Here is a 23,037-nt window from a genome sequence, read left to right on the forward strand (position 1 = left end):
TACCATTACCCATCACTTAGCCTGGTGCCTGCCATACAGAAAGCTCTTTATAAATGCATTTTGATTAATCTACTTCGTATTTCCTCATCTTCATTTAGTTCATATCTCCCCATCTTTTCCACAAGACTAGCATGAGGGACTGTGCAAAAATCTTAACACACACACACACACACACACACACACACACACACACACACACGTCCTTGTTCTACCAGTCTAGAAAGCCTGTCAAAAAAGGAAATTATTTCAATTTGACATAACTGGTTTTTTTTTGAGAAATAGTTGATTGATGTTCTTAAAACAACAAAACACAGTTGCCACTTATCAATGATCAACCCTCCCTCTTAACATAGAAGTTCTGTTAAGCAAAACAAAACACACTGACCATCTGTGATGGAGTATGCTTCACTCTACAACTATAGTTGACCAACCAAGAAGCAAGAGGAATGCTTCATAGTCTTGTGACCCCCACTTCCATTTGCAGATGTTCACCAATTCTCCCTTTCATCGTGTTCTAAGATTCTGCTAGGAATACAAGTTAAGCTCCCTGGCTTATAGCATGTAAATCCCACTTCCTTCCTTCTGTGTGAAAATCAGGATGCTTGCCTTTGTTCTAACAGTGTGCATCTCTTTTACTCTCCATAATCACATCTGCCTGTTGTTTCAACATCCAAGCTTCATCTGGGCCTCGTGGCTTGAATTCAGTGTTCTCTATCTACTTAACCTGGGTATCAATTTCCTGTTAGTCATTTTTGCTCCTTACTTTCCTGTCCTTACATTCTCTCCTTGACAGAGAAAAGGGAAGCAAAACAGTGGTTGAGTAGCTGTTTTCACTGTTGCCTCTTCATCATCCATCTACCCTTGCAATGGTCCTATCCCCTTTTTGTGCCTCCTCTTTGCCGAAAAATCTAACAAAGCCCCAAACAACCACCATCCTATTTGTTGTCATTAGCCTTTTCCTGTCAGCTTCAACTTATTCTGAGATTTATAGCTAACAACATTCTTCTGAGACTGTATCTGGAAAACTAAGATGAGTTTCCTATGAATCTACAACTTTTTTTGGGGGGGGGAAGGGGGAGAGAATGAGGTAGGGAGTTGTCAGTCAAGTTAACATTGATTAAGCATCTGCTATGTTCCAGGCACTGTACTAAGTGCTGGGACCACAAAGAAAGGCCCCAAATAGTCCTTGCTATCAGGAGGGTTACAGTCTAATTAGACAATTCTTCCCTTCTTTCCTCACTGTATTTGTCTTCAGAATTTTTTTGTTCTTGAAAGCTCTCTAACCTTCCTGTACTGACCTTCCCTATAGAATATATGTCTGTGTGTATGTATATATATGTATGTATATATATATGTGTATACACACACACACACACACACACATATATATATTTAAAAAACATATTTTCCCTATAGAAGTCCATGAGATCCTACCTATCCTTTCACTAAACCCTTTGATATTTACTTCCTTAAAATCCAGGGTTCATGTTAGTCTGTGCTTCAGTTTTCTTTCCTTTTCTATGCTTAGTTCTAAAACAGAATACAGTAGTCATTTTCCTCCAAGGCTCCCTTAATTTCTATGTTATCTTAGCCTTAGTCATCTGTCTGGCAAGTCTTGGTGGTGGTCACTATAATATCTCTGATACACGAGCCAGGACAACAGCATACCTCTCTGTCAAAAAAGTTGCCTCAGTACTCCTTAGAGCAGGGGTGGGGAACCTTCAGCCTCAAGGCCATGGATGGCCTTCTAAATTCTTGGGTTAGGCCTTCTGACTGAGTCCAAGTTTTACAGAACAAATCCTTTTATTAAGGGGATTTGTTCTGTGAAGTTTGGATTCAAAGGGCTGCACTTGAGGACCTACAGGGCCATACATGGCCTTAAGCCTGTCTGTTCTCCACCCTTACCTTAGAAAAAAGGATCACATCTAACAAGTCTCCTCTGCTTCCTCCTTAGAGGGTGCAGCACCTTTCTCTTCAGGAAGATTTTCCTACATGTTGCAACTGAAAACCTGCTGTCACCTGATGAATGTGACAAAAACTTTCAAAATCATCTGTCTGTTTCAATTAACTGGAGTGGCAGTGGGTGGGTAAATGGGAAGTTATCAAGTATAATTACAGAGTCCATTATTCGATGGACACTTACACTTCTTATCATACCAAGAGTTATTATCAAGTAGTAAAACTGATTAAAAAAAACAACAACAAAACTAAATGATGTAGATGAGTAATATCCTCAAAGCTGGAGCATATATTCATTCCAATGTCCAAAACACTGGCACAATAAATCTTCTTAAATGGTCTCCAATGTCGGTTTGTTAGCCAGATTAAAAAACAAACAAACCAATAAAAATTCCAACCAAACCTAATAAGGACAGTTCCATGACTTTAGAATCCTAGTGCGTCTCACCCAGGGACAATTCACAAGCATTTCTTAAGCATCAACTAGGAGTCAGGCACCACAAGAGGTGCTAGAGACAAAAGTACGAAGAAAACAAACAATCCCTACTTTGAGAGTTTACCTTCTAATGGGAGAGACAATAGGTACATACATAAATACACAAAGAACAAACATAAAGAGAATAAATACAAAGTAGTTAGAGAAAGAACGAACTCACTCAGGGCACTTGGCTTGGAATGACTTCACTTTTTTTAGGGGTGGGGGCAGGGCAATGGGCTTAAGTGACTTGCCCAGGGTCACACAGTTAGGAAGCGTTACATTTCTGAGGCCGGATCTGAACTCAGGTCCTTCTGAATCCAGGGCCGTGGCTCCACCCAACGCACCACCTAGCTGCCCCTCACTTTTTCTAAAAAACAAATGTGTCCTCAAAGGATGAATATTTATCAATGTTGAAGATATTCAAAATCATGTGCTATAGGCTATGAAGGCAATTCCCAACTGTTCAGTCCCTAAATTGCTATTCTACTAGAACATTTTAGAGCTTCCCAAGTTACACAGGGGTGAGGAACCTGCAGCCTTGGGGCTTCATGTGGTCCTCTAGGTCCTGGGGTGCAGCTTTTTGATGGAGTCCAAGTTTTACAGAACAAATCCTTTTATTAATGGCCTTGAGGCCACCGATTCCCCACCCTGGTAGGAGACGATACTCATAAAGCCATTTTGGTATGAAAGGCACTGTGGCATAAAGGAAAGAGCGTTAAGTTCTGAACTGGATTTCCAACTTTGAATCCTAGTTCTAAATGGGATTCAGGGCTGGATTATTAGCAGTTAGATCTTTGAGCACGCCTTTTTTTAAACCATTTTGAGCTTGATGCCTTGTCCAGAAAATGGGGGTCATAATATACTTTTTCACTCACAAAGCTGTTCAATTCAGTAAATATATATAATACTTGTTTAAGATGCAGATTATAGACATGAAAAATGACAGTCCCTACCCTCAAGGAATTTATAATCTGGGGGCAGGGGAGAAGATGGGGATCTCACACACACACACACACACAAAACTACAGTATAGGCCAGAATATGGTTAAATTCAAGGGAGACAGTGCCATCAAAGATGAAAAGAGGGTGCTGATCACCCAGAACTGGGGGAATGATGGAAAGCATCAAGAAGGTTATAATCAGCTGATCCTTGAGAGAAATGAAGAATTACTCCCTCATCTCCAAAGAGGGAGATTCAAATGTATCTGAGACTTTGTGAATTTGGACTTCCCTCTAACAACAAAGATCCTCCTCCTGGGGGAGGGGGTCCATATTAGGTCCTGGAAACATTTCTGGCTATCTCTTGATGTTGTGAAAATACTAGTGAAATGCTTAGGTCAGCCATCTGTTTATTCTTCATTTATGACTAAGCACATGACCAAGCATTTCTTTACTTAGTATATATTTTCTGAATGATTTTTTTCCCCCTCCTGTGTTTAAGTGCCTCCCTGGTGATATACTGCAATCTGTTTTGATCCACCCTGGCTCTCAGAGTGATACTCTGAGAGAGTATTTTCAATTCTTCAGAGACTGTTGTGCTCTAGATACTGAAGCCATACAACAACACCTGTAGAATATTCCTATTGAAAAAATGGGCCTCTGTTTTGGGGTCACTAAAGGGGCTTCAAAATTTCCTAAAGGTATCCTAGCTTACTCTTCTCATCCTGTTTAATCCTGGGCCCAACTCTTGTATTGTCTGTCCCAGGTTGTCCTTTGGGGGAGAGATAGTGACTAGAAAAACAGAATGGCACTAATGTGAAGTAGAATGAGATTGGAAAATAGCAAGTGATTTAATTTGGCTAAAGTGTAGAATGTATGTGAAGGGGAATAATGTAAAATAAGGCTGGTTGTGGGAAGACTAGTGGGTAATAAATGCTGAGATAATGAGTTTAATTTTGTCTTGTAGGTAATGTGGAGGTATTCAAGTTCTCTGGGCAGAAGGATATGATGAGACTTGTGCATAAAGAAAATTAACTTAGTAGCTGTGTGAGGATCACACATTGAATCGACTCCTTGTGGTGATCTTAGGGGTGGATGTGAACAAGAGCTGAACATGAATGGGTTAGGACAGATACTGTTAGAACATTCAAATGGAACAAAAGAGACAGACTAGAAGCAGAGATACCAATTAGAAAGCTCCCAGGATGGTCCAAGTGAGGTAAGATGAAAGTCTAAATTTTGGAGGTGTCAGTAGGAATACAAAAGTGAGACACGTCTGGGGGTAGAAGGATTTGGATGTACCAACTATTTGAAAAATGAGGAAGAGGGAACCAGTTTTCTAGAAAACCAGGGAGATGTTGATATTATCATTAGAAATAGAAATAAGGGAGAGGGACAAGTTTTTGGGAAAAAATGATGAGTTCAATTTTAGACACGTTAAATTTGAGGAACTAATGGCTTCTACACTAGATTTGTCTAGCAGGCAGTTAGAAATTTGAAGGTCAGGACTAGCAATAAAAATCCAGGAGTCAACTGCACAGGCAAAAACTGAAGTAATATAAACTGATAAAGAAGAATCACTTAAGAGCAGAAGGACTAAGTCTAAGAAAGAGCAACTAGAAGAGAACAGCATTATGGTAACAGAGAGAAGAGAATTTCAAAGAGGTGGGATGACAATGGCAAATGCTTTAAGTTTAGGACTGAGAAATGGTCATCGGAATTGGCCATTAGGAAGTCACTGGGGACTCTGAAGAAAACAATTTCAAGAGACTGGTGAAAATGGAGGTCAGAATGAAAGATAACATGGAAGATGGCAAGAAAAAGGAAAGCTTTTAAAAAAGGTTAATGGAGAGTTCTGGGAATTTTTGTAAGAAGCATACAGAGGGAGCAGCTGGTAAGTTTGATCAATGGAGAGAAAGGGTAGTGAGGTTTTTAAGGAAGAGATGATGGCTAACTTCATATGTATAATGAGTATCATATTTCTTGAGGAACAGATGATGAGAAATGAGGGAGCTCAAGTTAATCTCATTAAAGTAGAAACCAAGTTGTGTAAGTGTTACAGAGAGAAAGGGAGGGGGGAGAAAGGGAGTGAGAGAGATGGATAGACAGCAAAACAAAGACAGAGAAAGATTTAAGGATTTTAGGAAAAGGAGATATAATTATGTTAAGTGATGATGGTAGGTCAAAAGATTAAATTACTGTGAGAATACAATGAGATGTGTGTGTATATATATATATATATACACACACACACATACACACACATATATCTATATGTAAAGCCTTTGTAACTATCAAGTATATGATAAATGTGAAATACTGAAGTCATACTTTTAATCTTCTGTAGGATTTGCTTCCACAGGCATTCAATTAGAATGGAAAAGCATTTTTAAGTGCCAAGCATTATGCTAAGCACTGGGAATACAAGCAGAAAAACAAGATAGTCCCTGCTCTCAAAGAGCTCATATACTAATCGGGAGAGACATCAAATATAGTAGATCCAATTTCCTGGAAGTCTGGAAGGTACACAAGGTAGGGCAGATGATAACGCCCAACAGATCAATTTAATTAATTTCCTAGTATTATGAGTATTATTTAAAGTGGCTAGGGGCCCAGGCCTTTTCTTACACATGCTTCCTGAGATGGTCATTGTTATGACAGTAAGAGCTATTTTTTACTACTGAAGTCATAGGTCAGTCAACAATGTCACAAATTCCCCCTAAATGGGAAGGGTGTTCCCTGCATTGCTTCACAGTAAGAAATCCAAATGTTTAGTTCCATGTTCTTTTCCAGACTTGGGAGATTACAGCTGCCAGGCAAGGCACTGAAGACATTAAATGAAAAAGAATGGCTAATCTCAAGGAATTTACAGTGTAGTATGGAAGATGACATAAGGATACAAGTTAGAATATGCTAACTTACTAGGACAGCTAGGTGGCACAGTGGCTAGAGTACCAGGCCTGGAGTTAGGAAGACTCATCTTCCTGAGTTCAAATTTGACCTCAAACACTAACGAGAAGTGTGACTCTGTTTGCCTCAGTTTTCTCATCTGTTAAATTAGCTAGAGAAGAAAATGGCAAACCACTCCAGTGTCTTTGCCAAGAAAACCCCATATAGGGTCACGAAGGGTCAGACTTGACTGAAAAACAACTCAATAACAACATGCTGAGTACTTGAGGCAGGTATATACAAAGTGCTAAGACAACCTGGCAGCAAGAGAGAGATTACCTACTAGTGGTGAGAGGGATTTGAGAAATCTCCAGTGCTTCATAAGATCTGAGGCCATTTAGTCCAACCTCCTCATTTTATAAACAAGGATACTGTGGCCTATACAGGTTAACCTATTTGCTCAAGATCACACAGAAAATAAACATCAGAGTTGGGTTTTGAACTCAGGATTTCTGACTCCAGAGCCAGGGCATTTCATAGAAGAGGTAACACCTGAGGTCAGCCTTTAACTAAAGGAAGGATTTCAATATGTAAAATATGAGAGGACAGTGCACTGTAGACATGTGGATAGTGTAAAGGCATGGCAGTAGGGAAAAGGGCTTGGCAAATTTGGGGAAGCATTATGTAGGTCAGTTTCACTAGAATGTATGTGGAGTGATATTCTTTGGTAACACTATTCCAAACATTCTAAATTTCAATGAAAATAACCTTCAGCTAAAAAGGAATGTCACTATTTAAATGCCATATTTGTGCTGAATTAAAATCTCTAGTGTTTTAAAATTAACTCCACAACCGCAATAGTATTCTTTCGGGAGTACATTGTGTAAAATCATCAAAAGCTCTTATTTTATACTGGCAAAATATAGGGAACTGATTAACATTATCACAAATATTAAATTTTTTTTTCCCTTTCAGGCAATTGGGGTTAAGTGACTTGCCCAGGGTCACACAGCTAGTAAGTGTCAAGTGTTTGGTCCGAGGTCGGATTTGAACTCAAGTCCTCCTTACTTCATGGCCAGTGCTCTAATCCACTGCACCACCTAGCCGCCCCTCACAAATATTAATTTTCAAGGTTTCATTTCTCTATATTATAATTTCCAAGTAGACGAACCTTCTCTTGCCAGAAAATTTACTAATAGTGAATAAAGTAAGTTCACACTTACTTATATAGCACTATATGATTTTCAAAGTGCTTTAATACAGTGGGGGTGAGGGGTGTGTATATGTGTGTCCCTGTCCATCAACTAGGGAATGGCTAAACAAGTTATGATATGTAAATGTGATGGAATACCACTGTGCTATAAGAAAAAATGAAGGGGTGGTTTTTAGAAAAACTTAAGAAGACTTTAATGAACTGATACAAAATGAAGTGAGCAGAACCAGAAGAATAATTTATACAGTATTGTCAAGATAAGCAACTTTGAAAGTACTCTGATCAGCAACAGAAGCAGTCACAGTTCCCAAGGACTCATGATGAAATATGCTGCCCCTCTCCAGACAGGCGAGGAACTCAGGAGTACAGACTGCAGTTTATTTTTTTTTGGACATGGTTAATGTGGGAATTTGTTTTACTTAACTATGCGTATTTACAAAAGGTTTTATTTTTCTTGTTTTCTCAATTGGTAGTGGTGGTGATGGTGATGGAGAGATGGGAAAGAATTTGGAACTGAAAATAAAATAAAATCGAACTAAAAAATACAATCCAATTCACTAAGTATTTAAGCTTAAGCAGCACGTGCTTAAATACTTGTGCCAAACTAGGTGCTAGAGATACAAACAGAAGAAGAAACAAGTCCCTGCCCTCAGTGAACTTACATTCTACTAAAAGGTAATACAATGAACCCAGGTAAGTACATAAAGAACATATACAAATGAAACACAAAATTTGAGTGGTAGGGACAGAGGAAAACACTAACAATTGAGGGGACCTGGAAAGGTCTCATATAGGTGCTAGCAAAAGAGATGACTTTCGAAGGAAGCCTAGGATTGTAAGAGATGAAAATGAGGAAGGATGGTATTCCAGGAATGGGGGAGATAGCCTGTGCAAAGGCAGGGAAGTGGGTGATGAAATGCTGTCTATAGTGGACAGTTTGGATGGACTGTGGAGTGTGTAAAGAGGAGTAATATGAAATCAATCTGGAAAGGCAGCTTGGAGCCAGACAGCGAATGGCTTTAAATTCCAAACAGAGGAGTTTGTGTTTTATCTTAGAGCTAAGAGAGAGCCTCTGAAACTTCTTGAGCCAGAGTTGTATGATCAGAACTGGGCTTAAACATCACCAGCTCTGGAGCTGTAACCAGACTAGAGAGGAGACTGTTCTAACTGTCCAGGAGAGAAGTGATGAAACAAGGGTGGCTGTGGTGTGATTAGAGAAAAGGTAGAAACAAACAGCAGGCAATTGATGATGTGGAATTACAGTGTAGGAGAGAGATGAAGGCTGGATATGTAGCTCTGGGAGTCAGAAGGAAGGCAGATTTAGAGGTGGAAGGGACCTTACCTTCAAGATCATCTAGTCCAACTCCCTCATTTTAAGAAGAGGCAACTGAGAGATTAAGGGACTTGCTCAAGGTCACACATGGAATAAGTAGCAGAGCGAGGATTTGAACGCAGGTTCTAACTCCACATCCAGCACTTTCTCCACTGCACCAAGCTGTGTTGTCTGTACAGAGATGATAATTGAACCCATGTGAGCTGATAAGATCACTGACAGAGGTTACATAGGTAGAAGAGTGCACAGGACAGACACTAGGAATACACCCACTTATAGGGGCCAGGGAAATGGATGACAACCTCATAAAGACTGAGAGGATTATCTCACTTGCCCCTCAAAACAATCCTATGAAGTTGTTAATATTTTTATCGCTATTTTACAGTTGAGGAAACTGAGGCTCAGAAAAGTTAAGCCACACAGTTATTAATTATTGGGGGTGGAATTTGAACCAAGCCTCCAAGTCTGTCCCTCTATCCACTAGGCAATACTGCCTCACAAGGGATTTAGTCAAGATTTAAGAGTCCATATATGGGTAGTCTCAATTCTAAATTGCAGTACTAGATAATTACCATGTTTCTTTTAACTATTAAATACAAAAAGGAATTTGTTGACTTATCATCAATTTGACTATAATAAAAGGAAGCTTTGGAACATGAGGTATTCAGAATACATCAAATAATATAAAGGCATAATGTGAAGACCTTCTTCAGTAGTAGCTGTGAAACTGTTTAGTTTCTCTAGAATCTACTCCTCATTCTATCATGTGGATGTGAAAGCATCGCCTCTCAAATGAATGTAAAACCTCAGCCTAAGCAGAAATTCTTTGCTTATTCTTCCTTTCATGAGCCTGGTTTGTAGGAATAAGCATAAACGGGGATCTTGATAATGCCAGTATCAGGCCTAGGGAGTGGTGCACCTCCCATCTCTTCCAGGTCCCCCACATCAGAAAGTCTCACTTTCATTTAAAAGTCAGTGCCTTATGTGTCATTCCTACCACCATTTCTTTTAGCTTTGTGTTTCTTGCCCCCTCTTTCTTCAGGAGAAAGTAAATAATGAAGACCTTTTTGCCCCTCGGGCCCTGGGAAGGCACATTCTCTAAAGAGAGCCCACAGTAGGAAGAAAGAGACAGAAAGAAAGAGATAAAGAAAAAAAAAGATAGAAATATCATTAGAAAAACAGAAAAAAGTTCAAAAGGGGACAACAATAGGGCAATTATGTTATTATCTTGTTAAATTTATTATTCACCTAAAAAACTTCTATGGAACAAAGTTCCTGGTTTCACATACAATGATCTTTATTCTTCTTTGTATGTTCTTAAGTTTGTATTTGTAGAATGATTAAGTTTATAATAAAAAAGAAAATATTAAAAAAATTTCCTAAGAGACTTCCTTATCTTATGATCTCTATGCTCTGGCAACCTAGAAGTTTTTTTGCCTTGCCCCTTCTTTTTCCTTATCTATAAAATGAGGTATTTTGATTAGTCAATTTTAAATTCTAACAGTTGGGTCTTTCTGATGAGCTCAGGCCTTATTAGAAAGAATAGCCCTTTTTATGTCCATCCCTGTAGGTCTCCTCATCTGATGACTGAAACCCAAGGAGGCTTACTAGCTTCACACGGCCTATTTCCCATGTTCAATTCCTTTCTCATTTTAAGCATGTGTAGTATTGTGGCCCTGTCCTAGCTCCCCACTCAAATGACAAACCGAGTAGACACACACAGGCACCTCCACTCACCCACCCACTCGTAGGACACACACATATACATACTTGCTACCTCCCCCTCCCATAGACACAGCGGTTTGACCAGCAAATCAAAGAACACAGGACACTTTTCACATCCTTTGTCTTTGGCTCTAATCACCCTTTACACCAAGGCAATGGAATTAATGCTTGAGCAACCTAGCCCCAAGTAAAGGAAGATCTTATAGAGTACAACTTTAAAAAACAAACATAAACATAAAAATGCTCTCATTATAAAGAGGAATGTATGAAGCAGGACGAACACATTTTCACTATTCCTAATGTCTGAGTTGATCATAGTTTATAGAACCATAGGCAATAAATAGCATTCTCCATCCTTACCCTCAAGTTCAAAATAATACTGGCACTGCCACATTGGTTCAAGGACATTCAGCTAAGCCGACACCCACACAGAACAGTGAATAGTGACAATATTCTAAGACAAACATTTTAATATTACTTATGACATATCATCAAAAGGACGCTATGCTCCGATAACTATAAACTACAAAAGTCCAGAGACAGGAATTTCTGCCTCCAATCTGATAATCAGAGAATCTGGATTCAAATTTCAGTTCTATCACTGATAAGTGACCTTGGATGAGTCACTTAATGTTTGCATCTTAGTTTTCCCAAGTAAGATGATAACTTGTTCTTACTTATCCATTAGATTGTACGCTCCTTGAGGACAGTGATTCTTTTTTTTTTTTAATCCCAAGCATCTAGCAGAGTGCCTAGAACATAGCAAACACTTAATAAATGACTTATATGGACATTATGCAGTCAAACTCGATGACACTGGTGAAAATACTAAAAGCACTTTAAGATGGGTACTAGAAAATTATATTAAAATTATGTTTGAAGGGCAGCTAAGTAGTACAGTGGATAGAGCTCCGGCCTTGGAGTCAGGAGGACCTGAGTTCAAATCCAGACTCAGACACTCGACACTTACTAGCTGTGTGACCCTGGGCAAGTCGCTTAACCCCAAATGCCTCCCCTCCCCCCAAAATAAAAAAATTATGTTTGAAATACATAATTCTCTGGGTAAGAGGGCTCTTAACAGTCTCAAGCAGAAAATTTAAGAAAAACAGACTGTTAATTTCAGACTAAACAACAGTGCTAGCACCATCTAGTGAAAAGAGCCCTGAATTTGAGTGAGAAACCCTGGGCTTATATCCTAAATCTGCTATGCTAGCAAGGCCAAAGCCAAGTCACTGGAGTTCTCCGGACCTGACAACTCTGTCTGTAAAACGTGGGATTTTAGATCCGATGACCACGGCCAATAAGTGAAGCTATGGTTTTATAAATTCCTAGTCACCTTTTATATATAAATAGTTACTAGCTAGCAAAAACTGTTAATGTTCTTTGAGAGTCTAAAGGTCAAGTCACATAGGAGAATGGCGTAAGTGAATGAACGCTGCACTGAGGGAGGAGGCCCACGTTCAAGCTCTTTACATGTCTGGGCTCAGGTTCTTCCTCTGAAAAATGAAGGGGTTCTAGCTCCATGCTTCCTTCTGGCTCATATTCTTGGACACGTTGGCCTATGTTAAGCACTATCAGTGGCACAAGGAAGTACGTTACACTCTTCTTGACTCTAACGAACTTATACAACCTGGGGGGAGGGAGGGAAAGGAAGATAAGATACAAGGCACACAAAAAAGCAACTAGCAAAGCAATGCCTGCCATACTGTGGGCATCTGGAGGGAAGAATGAGTCAGCATTAGAGGGGCAGGGAGGGGCTGGAAGGCGCAGAAAAGAAAAGAGGGAAGAGCTGAGGAAGCAGGAGGTGTTAAGTGGTTGGAAAGCTGGATTTCTTTAGATTTTCTCCCATATTGAGGCAAACTGGCAGAAGTCTCCTAATAATGGATCAAAAAATAGGTATTATTTGTTATCACTTCTGCTTAAGAAGGAGCTTCAGAAGAGAATGAAAGATATGAAATGTGAACAGGTCGTTGAGAAGTTTCTGGGGAAAGGGATTTAGATTTCTAGGGCAGGGCTTGACATACTGGTGTGACAAGGTCTTTCACAGATGTCAGGGTAAAGAGTCCATTAAAAGACCAAAAAGAGCATTATTATGTAAAGGCTTAGGAATCTGATCAGGAGGGTCTTGAAATGAAAGTGAAATGAATGATCAAGCATTTATTAGGTACTTATTATGTGTCAAACACTGTGTTAAATACTAGAGATACAAATACTAGAAGAGTCAGACAGTCCATATCCGTATAAATGGGAGCTAGGAACAAGGCGAGGACAAGTGAGTAGCAGCTTTGTTTAGAAATGGCTGAAAAAGTGATCCAAAGGCCTGGTTCCTGGGAAGATAAGGTGAAAGCTCACTTTCCAGAGCTCAGGGTGGCACCAGGAGTGGAGTCAAACGTTCTTGGTGATGAAGAGGAAAAGAACAATGGCTGGAGTGCAGGGGTGGAGAGGTGGGGAAGCCTGTGCCCTGCCCCACCCCCCCAGATGGAGAGAAAACTGTCCACACAGAACCTTTAGCTACCAAGGTAAAAGACTGTACCTTAAGAATAAGATTAAAGAGGCTGAGAAATTCATAGGAAGAGAGATAGTAAGAACTTATGGTCACACAGCAGAGGAACAAAGCAGATTTGAAATCATAACACAAGGAGGTAGATTTGAACTATATAATCCATCAACAAGCATTTTTTAAGAGCTTGCTATGTGCCAGGCATTATATTAAACACTGGGGATACAAAGAGAGGTGAAAATCACAGTACCTGCTCTCAAGGGGTTTATACTCTAATGGGGGGAAAGTATGTAAAAAATTAGCTATATACAAGATGTAAATGGTGAAAACGGAAGGTAATCCCAAAAGGAAGATACTAGGGGTGGGAAGGAGTGGGAAAGGCCTCCTGTAGAAGATGGCATTTAAGTTGAGTCTTGAAGAAAGCCAGGAAGAGCAAAAAAGGCAGAGATAAGGAGATAGCCTTCCAGGCACGGGGGACAAGTAATACAGCATCACCAACTTCACAGATGGAGTGTTTTGTACAAAGTATATCAAAAAGGCCTGTATCACCAGGTTCTAGAGTATGTGTAAGGGAGTAAAGTATAAAGAAGACTGAAAAAGGAAGAAGAGGTCAGGTTGTGAAGGGCTTTAAATGTTTAAACAAGGGATTTTATGTTTCATCCTACATGTGATAAGGAGCCCCTGGAATTTACTGAGGGGGGTTGGGGTGAGTAACAAGTTCAGACCTGCTCTTTGGGAAAATCATTTTGGCAGGTGAGTGGAGGATGATCATAGTAGAGAGACTTGGCCAACCAGCAGGCCATTCCTAGAAGCAGCTATAGGGTGCAGTGGATAGAGCATTGGGCCTAGAGTCTGGAATACCTGATTCAAATCCAGCCTCACATACTTAGTAACTGTAACACCCTGGGCAAGTGACTTAACCACTGTTTACCTCAATTTCCTCAGCTGTAAAATAGGGACAATAACAACATCTATATACCAGGGTGTTGTGAGGATCAAATGACATAATATTTCTAAAGCACTTATCACAGTGCCTGGCATGAAGCAGGCGCTATATAAGATGCTTATTCTCTTCCCTCCTCATCCTCCTATTCTAATAGTTTAGGAGTAAGGTGATGACGACCTGTACCAGGGTGGTAGCATTGTCAGAGGACAGAATGGGACATATATGCAAGATGCTGTGAATCAGGGCCCTTTCTGCTATATAATGATACCCTCATTAAAAAACATACTCCTTTCTTGAAATCTAAGAATCCAAGTGGAAATAGGATTGACAAATTGAGTATAATGACTGAGTGAAAGAAACAGAAGCAGTAAGTCCGTGGGATCATACGAGAGACCTCCCAGGCAGAAAGAGAAAATGGAAAATTATTCAAAAAGCAGATCACAAAACTGGGCCAGGGCAACTTTAACTACCTGGACATCTGCTAGATTTTTTGTTGTTGTTGCTAAAATAGAGCAGTCAATAAGTTGCTGCCTCGCTGATAATTTCATCCTACAGAAGGCAAAGACAAGCAATGAAGAGAACTGTTTAACTGCTTTCTAGACCTGACTGACCAATAAGGAGTGAACTGGGGAAAGAGAAATTAATATTCCAATCTAGTGTTTGTAAGAGACTGTAGAAGGGGAGGGGGAACTCTGGGTAAAGTTTAGTGTATATTTATATATTTTTTCTTTTTTCTTTTTTGGTGAGGCAATCAGGGTTAAGCGACTTGCCCAGGGTCACGCAGCTAATAGGTGTCAAGTGTCTGAGGTCGGATTTGAACTCAGGTCCTCCTGACTCCAAGGCCAGAGCTCTATCCACTGCGCCACCTAGCTGCCCTTCTATTTATATTTTCAATTGGGGAAAAGTTCAGACAAAAGACAAGTTGGATCACCTCATCTCTCAAGAATAAACTTCTGTTCATACAGGCACAAATACCTGTGGGATAGCTAGTCTGAAAAGTCAAAAAGATAATGGAAGACTAGCACTCAGGAGAGAGACTTGGGGCTGGACATCTAGACCTGGAAGTCATCTTCATAGAGGCGATAATTGAACCCCTGGAATCTGATGAGATTATCAAGAGAAAGACAACAGGCCTAAGACAGAGGCTTGGGATACATTTACAGTTAGAAGAAGATACATGGATAAGGATCCAGCAAAGAACACTGAGTAAGATGGGTCAGACAGGTAGGAAAACCAAGGGAAAGCAGTGTCACAAAAATCCAGACTGGAGACAGTATTCTGGAGGACAAGGTCAATAATGTCAAATATTGCTGAGAGATCAAGAATGAGGACTGAAATTGTGACGAGACAACAGAGAATCCAGAATTATTCGACTATTTTTTTTCTCCATCAAGGAGACTAGAACTACAAAGGGGAAAATGGTTAATAGAGAATTAAAACTCATAACAAATGACGAGACAGCAAGAAAAGACCTAGCTACTATCAGCAGTGGCAAGTCAACAGGTCTGGGTGAATTATATCTCAGGATATTGAAAGAACTGGCTGATGTGAAAAACAAAATTCATCATCTTTCTCCCCAAATCCATTCTTCTTCATAACTTCCCTATTTCTGTGGAGAGCATCACCATCCTTCTAGTCACCCAGGTTTGCAACCTTGGAGTCATCTTATAATCTTCATCTTTCCTCATCTCACACATTCACTTAGACCCTCCTTTCTTTTCACATGACCACTCTAGTTTAGGCCTTCATCACCTTTCTTCTAGACTACTGAAATACCCTCTAGATTGCTCTCTTCCTTCTTCAATTCTTCCTCTATCCAGGTGCCAAAGCAATTTTTCTAAAGCACTGGTCTCTTCTCACCCTGGTCAATAAATTCTAGTTGGTCCCTATTACCCCAAGGATCATAAAATCCTTTGTTTGGCATTTAAAGCCCTTCACAACCTGATCTGAATCTTTCCAGTCTTATATCTATTATTTACTCCCTGTCACAAACTCAATTGTTTAACAGAACTGACTTTCCTGACGTTTCCTGGAAGCAGGCAATCAATTGGTCTGAAATGTAGTCCCTCCTCATTTCTGTCTCAGAATCCCTACTTCTCTCAAAACTCTCCCTCCCCCTCCACCCCATTGCCATGTATTTGTTTTGTATATACTTACGTACAAGTTGTCTCCCAACAGAATGTTGAAGGCAATTTCATTTTTGCTTTTGTACCCTTGGTGTTTGGTAGATACTAGGCATTTATTAAATGCTTATTGACTGCTGGCAGCTAGGTAGTTGCAGTGGATAAGAGCACTGAACCTGGAGTCAGAAAGACCTGAGTTCAAATCCAGCCTCACACTGTGTGATCTTGGGTAAATCACTTATCCTGTCTTCTTCAGTTTTCTCAACTGTAAAAGAGTGATCATAAAAGCAACTAATTCAAAGGTGGTTGTGAAGATCAAATGAAATCTTTGTAAAGTACTTAGCACAGTACTTAACATAACAGGCACTTAGTAAATGCATTTTCTTCACTCTCCAGCCCCTGCCAAAATAATTTCTAAATAACTGGACCCAAAGAACGATAATTTGAAACCAAGTCATATGATAATCAGTTGAAGAACTGGGGATGTTTAACTTTGAGGTAAGAAGTAGGGGAGACACAAAAATCTGCCTTCTAATAGTTGATGGGCTGTCAGTAGAATGACAGCAGGATTTTCTTGATTGGCTCTGAAAGGCAGAACTAGAAGCAGTGTGTGGATACTGCAGAGATGCAAAATTCAGGTCATAAGAAGGAAAAGCTCAACATTTTAGGCAGTTCAAATGTACAATGACCTGATTTTTAAGGTAGCAGGCTCCTCATCTTGGAGGTTTTTCAAAGAGCAACTGGATTACCTATGTCAGAGATATTATAGAATGGATTCCAGCTTACTGTATGGGTTAGATTAGGCAACCCGAGGTCCTTTCTAACTCAGATCCCAGGAATACCACTAGCTTGCCTTTACCGAGAACTTTAAGTTCTGTAAAGCACTTCACATACATGGGTTCATTTGAGCCTCATACCTACCCTGTGAGGTCAATTGTACTTTAATCCCCATTTTACAGATGAAGAAATTGTTTCAGAGAAGTTAAGTGACTTCACCAGGGTGACCTAGCTGAAGTAGAATTTAAACTCCAACTTCAGAATTCTAGTCACACATTTTAGAGCAAAGTTTAGATTTTAGTGAAATCAGAGCTAAATTATCAAGCTAGAGTACAAAATTATAGAACTCAAGAGTTAGAAGGGGCATTAGGGACCATCTAGTCAATACCTTTATTTTTACATACAATTCAAGGCATACAGCTAGTTAACTACAGAGCTAGGAATAGAATCCAGGTCTCTTGATCTCTAGACTAGTGTTCCTCCTATTGACCAGTCTGTTCCTGCCCAAACTGAATTTTACTTTATTTCTGAAACTTGTACATAGATTTTCATTCCACTGTGTCTCATTTCTTGTGGGTTCCAGCACATAAGGCAAAAACTTCTAAATTAAAAAGAAAAAAAAAAAGAAATTCTCAGAGGTTTATTCCAGTCATATGTTGAAGTGATAATTAGTTATTCTTGCAATTATGCTTTTGGTAAAGAAGCCAGGGAGTGGGGGAAGTAGAGGGGTATTTGTGTATTTTTTAATCTTCCTTTTATCCTCACAAGGCTTTCCAGTTAACAGCAACAAGTTAAACTAATGTTTTATGTCCTTGTCAGACTTTAATCCTTGTGATTAATATGAATTTTCTGGGTTTTCCTGAAGTAGCACTCTAAATTTTAAATAAAAATACCAAATTTCAAAAGCTAATCAAATATTTTCTAGCTAAAAAAGTTATGGAACCAAAATTCCCATTATAGTGATATGCTCCCTATAAGAATTTAGTTGTTTCCTCTACTGAGGAATGCCTTTCAATTGCCAAGGAGACCCGGGAATAATTGTGTGCCCCCCCCCCCCAGTCCTGCCCAGAAGCTACTATCCAGGGGAGTTACCACCTACTACCTCAACTAGTACTTTGTCTTGGACACTGCTGAAGGCAGCCTAGGATCCTGTGCCCAAGAGTTAGAGGGATAGCAGTGGCCCCCCCCCCACCCCAACTTAAGTCCAGGGCACTTTGTGAGGAACACACCTGGCAACTGCTCCAGCCTCTGCCTACTAAGCAACCACAGCTATTAAAAGCCCTCAAAGGAAGGTTTCAACATCAAAGTTTTTGGCACTAATAAAATTTTATCAATGGCCATAATGCTAAAGATACACTACCATCTGCTTTGCTACTATACCATTAAGATCCCTGGGCTACTGCATCTGATCTGCAGTAGAAGTGTCTCGTATATGTCATTTTCTCCATTAGAATGTGAGCTCCTTGAGGGTAGGGGCAGTCTTGCTTTTTTTTTACTTGTATCCCTACGGCTTAACACTCTTTCATTCATTCACTGAACTATTCTGTATTTATGTTACATGGAACTGTTTCCCTCTAAACTAAAGCTAGTATTAGCTTTTAAACCAATATACTATGTAGTTTTAAAATCATTAAGAAATGAAGACCACAGCTTGTAAATTTTCTAGATGAAACTGAAGGGGCAGAAACAATTAAATACTCACCAAAGCTACGGCCAATATATAACCCAAGTGTGAGGGAAAAACACAAGCGAAGCACTACTTTCTGTAATATGTATCAAACCAGTTTTTCTTGTCTAGTAAGTCAATTACCTTAAGTTCTCACAGTTCACCTTAAAAGCAAGCAGGAAAACACCCTAGAATTCAACATAACTTAAAACTTTAGGGATATTTTAAGGTATGAAAATTCCAAACTAGAAGTTTCCATAGAAATGTCTCCCAACAAGATACTAGCAAACAAATATCTCATATGTACATGTTCAGATTTCTTCCATACTTTCAAATTGGGAAGAGAAAATCTACTGAAGCATTCTATATAGCAGCTACCACCCCTATTTTGGGTGAAATGATTTGACTTTAGAGACAACACTATTCACTAAGAGAAAATTCTTATATGAAAAACAACAAATTAGAGCTCTTTTGACTGAATTAATATATAAAATGGTAAATACTCTACCTTGCTTCCTGGAATATCATTAAAAGCAGTTCTGCTAACTTACTATGAAGAACATTAAAGGTTGTTCTGCAAATATTCTAGCTTGCTGTGAAGATCATTAAAAGTCACTTTGCAAATAGTAAAATGTTGGGAGAAAGTGTTTGCGGTGGGGGGAAAGATTTTAAAAACTTGTATTCCTACTCTTACTCTGAAGAACCTGGGCAGAGCCACATTAAGAAAGCAGATTAACTAATTTCTTCTGAGGAGGGCAGTTTTTTGGTCTAGTCAGTCCCCTACCTTTGAATAGGATGGATTTCTTAGAAAGCAAAGAGATTAAGAAAAATGACAGGCAACAAGTATTTGTGTTTTGTGGGTGAAAAATGGGGAGGAAGTAAGATCTGGGAAACACCACCTCAGAAGAGGATTGCAAGTATTCTCCTGAGGCTTGTATGTTTCCCACAAAACAACAAAATCCTTCTTCCTTGAGAAGCCTGGAACCCAAAGGACCCAGCAAAGTTTTCCTTTAACTATGTCTGCTTGCTTTTCACGTTTCTCTTTCTCTTAACTCTAGTGCCTTCTCTCTGAGATTATTTTCAATTGATGTTGTATTCAATTGATCATATTTACACACAGCTGCTTGCATGCTGTTTTCTTCCTCAGACTATACGCTCCTTGAAAGCTAGAATTGCTTTTTGGCTTTCTTTATTCCCAGTGCTTAGCACAGGACCTGGCACACAGTAGGTTCTTAACAAATGTTTTATTGACTGACGACTGAGTTTTCCACCCACTCCGCCCCCCCCCGCCCCAGCCCCATTAATTCTCGCCAACTCAGTGGAATCTAGGTCAGCGGGGGACGGGACGAGGACACGCGTGAAACCTAAGGCTTGACAAGCCCCAGGGAGAAGCCTGGTCTACCCCACACACCTCCTCCTCACCTCTTCCCCCCCCCCCCGGCCTTCCCAGGGGACTCGGGCAATACCCGGAGGTGGGAGATGCCCTGGTTCCCACGCCGCACCCCGCCCCCTTGATATGTTTCCACCACCACGTGCTGGCCATCCCGCAGCCCTAGATGGTGGGGAGTTGGGGGGTGGGCGGAGATGGCTTCCAAGCTGCGGCCGGGCAGAGAGCTTGGTCTCGGCCGAAGCTACCCCCCTGCCCCCGGCGCAGCCGCAGAAGCAAACTTTTCCCAGGCTGTTTCTTCCTGGGGAAGGGGGCGGCTCCAGGGAGCCGTTAACGGCCCTTGGAGCAGGTGAGGGGAGAGCCGAGAGGGCGGAGGGGGCCCCGTCGGGGGGCTGCTGCGGGCCGCCGCGCACCCAACCCCGTCCGCTTCCACACAAAGCCGCCGCCGCGTTCCGCTCTCACCAGATCCTTTGTGTTTTCCATCAGGGCCTCATGGGCAGAGGCGGGCTGTGCTCCCCAGGTCCACCGAGCCCCCTCACCGCGGCGGGGGCTGGCGCCTCTCCCTGGGGCAGCAGCTGCAGGAGGGCTCCCGCCTCAACCCAGACTCGTCGTGGCAGCTCCGGTGACCCCAAGATTTTACCCCTACCTCTTTTAACTCGGGTGGCCCCAAGATATCAACAACATTAACATAGCCCTCCCTGCCGAGCGCGCCTGCGCCGTGACCCGTGGCCCGATTGGCCCACTTCCCCCTTGCCCTCCCTCCCTTCCCGTACTAGACCCTAGACACCCCCCCCCCCCCCCCCCCCGTACTCTCCCGGCGCTACCAACCTGGAGGAGGTTGGAGAGTCGCTAAGCTGGGGTTAAGCCGAGCAACCAAATCACGCCGAGCGTTGGGCACGTGGACATTAAAACACGTTTACCCATTTCTTTTTCGTCCAGTTCTCTGTTTTGTAGCTTGGATTCGTAGGGTGCGTCAATCAAAACCATTTCGACATTGTTCCCCCTACGTCCGTTGGGATGAAGTCGTACTAAGGGAGTGTCACGTGGGGAGGGGCTCGCGAGGGGAGGGGGAGGTTACGTAGGGAAAGAGTGTTGGGTCACGTGCGAAGGGACCAAGCACATCCCATCAGCCTCCGCGCGGCGGAAATAGAGGCTATGCTGAGCTTGCGTATTGAAGTGTCTTCTCTCTCTCTTTGAGAGTCCCCGGCTGAGCCATGCCGCCGGATAGGAGTGTGGTGTCCAAGCGCGGCCGTGGCTGGAACCGGGGAGGGAGCCTGCGCCGGGGTCGGGGCGGGGGCCGGGGCCGGGGTCGTGGTCGGAGTCGAGAGGTCGCTAAATCAGCTCACTCGGTCCGGAAAAAGATCTTTCCCCGGCCAGATGGCGGGCCTGGCCCCAGCTCCTCGGTGGACGAGCAGGAGCGGCTCCAGCAATTGCACCGCCTGGCCCTGGGCGCCGACAAGCCGGAGGTGGAGCGGTGCCTGGAGGAGCTGGTGTTCGGCGATGACGCCGTGGACGAGGAGGACCTGTTGCTGGGGCGGCTGCGGGGCCCCAGGGTGAGCGAGCCCCACCGGGTGAGTCAGGGAGGCTGGCCCCCCTCCGTGGGGGGACGGAGTGGATGTCCCTGCAGTGGCCACATTTCCCTCCGGTCCCCAACCCCATCCCTTGGTGGACATGATGAACTTCACGCGGCGCTCGTATTTTGCCGCAGCCTCGGGTCACTCCCACCATCAGCCTTCGATTTCCACACGCGTTCTGCCGAAGGAAGCTAGAGAAAATCAGGAAACTTTGCACTCTGAGTCCAACACCAGTTTGTTACAAATTCTTCCCCGGGCAGTTTCTGGATCAAGGCAATCTTTTTACAGATGCTTCATGGCCTTCCCAAACCTTTTCATCTTTCCTCAAGCCTCCCATGACTCTTCCTCCTCCTTCCACCCTGGAAGTGGAGGGCCTTGCTTTGCAGAAAACTTTCTCTTTTCCCCACTGCCTCATTTCCAATCTCTCGGATGCGGATGTCTGCGCCCATTATCTCCTTCTTCATCTTTTTTTCGCTAAAAGCCCTTGACCAAGAAGCCTCCTCTATTTGCAACCTCAATTGCCTTTTACAGCAATTGCCTCTTCTATTTCCTTCTATTATCCCCACTCTCACTAATCTTCAGTCTTTCCTAATGTAATGTGCTGCTGTTTAGAAACAAGACCATGTTTCCCTCTTCCTTAAAACCCTTAGTTGCTCGGACCATCTCTGCTACTTATATTGCATTCCTAGTTAAAACTTGAGAAAGTGGTTTATAATAGTCTATAATATGTGCTTCCACTTTGTGTTCTCTCTTCTCCCCCAAGTCTGGCTTTGAACCTCTTCGTTCAGCTGAAACTGCTCTCTCCAAAGTTACCAATGTTCTCTGAATTGCTTAATCTAATCTCTTTTTCTTAATCCTTATTGAACTCTATGGGCTTTGAACCTGCTGATCACCCTGTTCTGGATATCCACTGCTCTCTAGATTTTTTACATTTATCTCACCTGATTCTCTTCCTACCTGACACTGTTTAGCACAGTGCCAAGCTCTTAGTTTGCCAAACCCTGCTCCCTACTATTTCACTTGGTGATCTAGTTATCTTCTCTATAAAGATATTCTCAGATCTGTTTATCCAGCCCAAACCTTGACCTCCAGCCTCACAACATTGACTTCCTATGGGATATCTCCAACTGGATGTCCTATAGACATCTCATACTTGAAACAGAATTTACTACCTTTCTTCCAAAATTCTTCCCTCTTTCAAATCTTCCACTTACTGCCAAAGGTACCACTGTTTTCCTAATAACCCAGTTTTGCAAACTTGGTGTCATCTTCAACTCCTGCATCTTACCCTATGTATCCAGTCTGTTGCAAAGACTAGACATTTCAACCTTCACAGCATATCTTGCATATGTTTCCTTCTTGACAGTCACTCAGCTGCCACAGGCTCTAATCTTCTCATTTCAGTAGCTTACTGGTTGGTCTCCCTGTCTCAAGTCTACTACAATCCATTCTCCACTCAGTTGCTAAATTGATTTTCCCAGAGAGCAGGTTTAGATTCTTACACCCCCATCTCCTACTCAGTAAACTT

The 23,037-nt window shown here is 41.7% G+C and overlaps 2 protein-coding genes across 11 annotated transcripts in view; one reads left to right on the forward strand and one right to left on the reverse strand.

Annotated features, from left to right (window-relative positions):
• MBTD1 (mbt domain containing 1) overlaps positions 1-20,986 on the reverse strand; it is a 78,929-nt gene extending 57,943 nt beyond the window's left edge. For 3 of the 9 annotated variants that reach the window (XM_078156073.1, XM_078156077.1, XM_020972580.2), the window contains exon 1: positions 20,398-20,681. In XM_078156073.1, coding sequence (XP_078012199.1) covers positions 20,398-20,418 — 21 coding nt within the window. In that variant the 5' untranslated portion in view covers positions 20,419-20,681. Of the gene's footprint in view, positions 1-8,820; positions 8,983-20,397; positions 20,682-20,763 lie in introns of those variants that run through there. The other 6 variants (XM_078156079.1, XM_078156078.1, XM_078156076.1 and 3 more) reach the window with 5 other exon arrangements.
• An 88-nt stretch (positions 20,987-21,074) lies between these two features.
• The window catches only part of UTP18 (UTP18 small subunit processome component), a 44,103-nt gene continuing 42,140 nt past the window's right edge, over positions 21,075-23,037 (forward strand). The window contains exon 1 of one of the 2 annotated variants that reach the window (XM_020972586.2): positions 21,075-21,488. In XM_020972586.2, coding sequence (XP_020828245.1) covers positions 21,150-21,488 — 339 coding nt within the window. In that variant the 5' untranslated portion in view covers positions 21,075-21,149. Of the gene's footprint in view, positions 21,507-23,037 lie in introns of both variants that reach the window. The other variant, XM_020972585.2, reaches the window with a different exon arrangement.

Source organism: Phascolarctos cinereus, unplaced genomic scaffold, assembly GCF_003287225.1.
Source record: "Phascolarctos cinereus isolate Bilbo 61053 unplaced genomic scaffold, phaCin_HiC Scaffold_5;HRSCAF=322, whole genome shotgun sequence".
In the NCBI taxonomy this organism is placed as follows: domain Eukaryota; kingdom Metazoa; phylum Chordata; class Mammalia; order Diprotodontia; family Phascolarctidae; genus Phascolarctos; species Phascolarctos cinereus.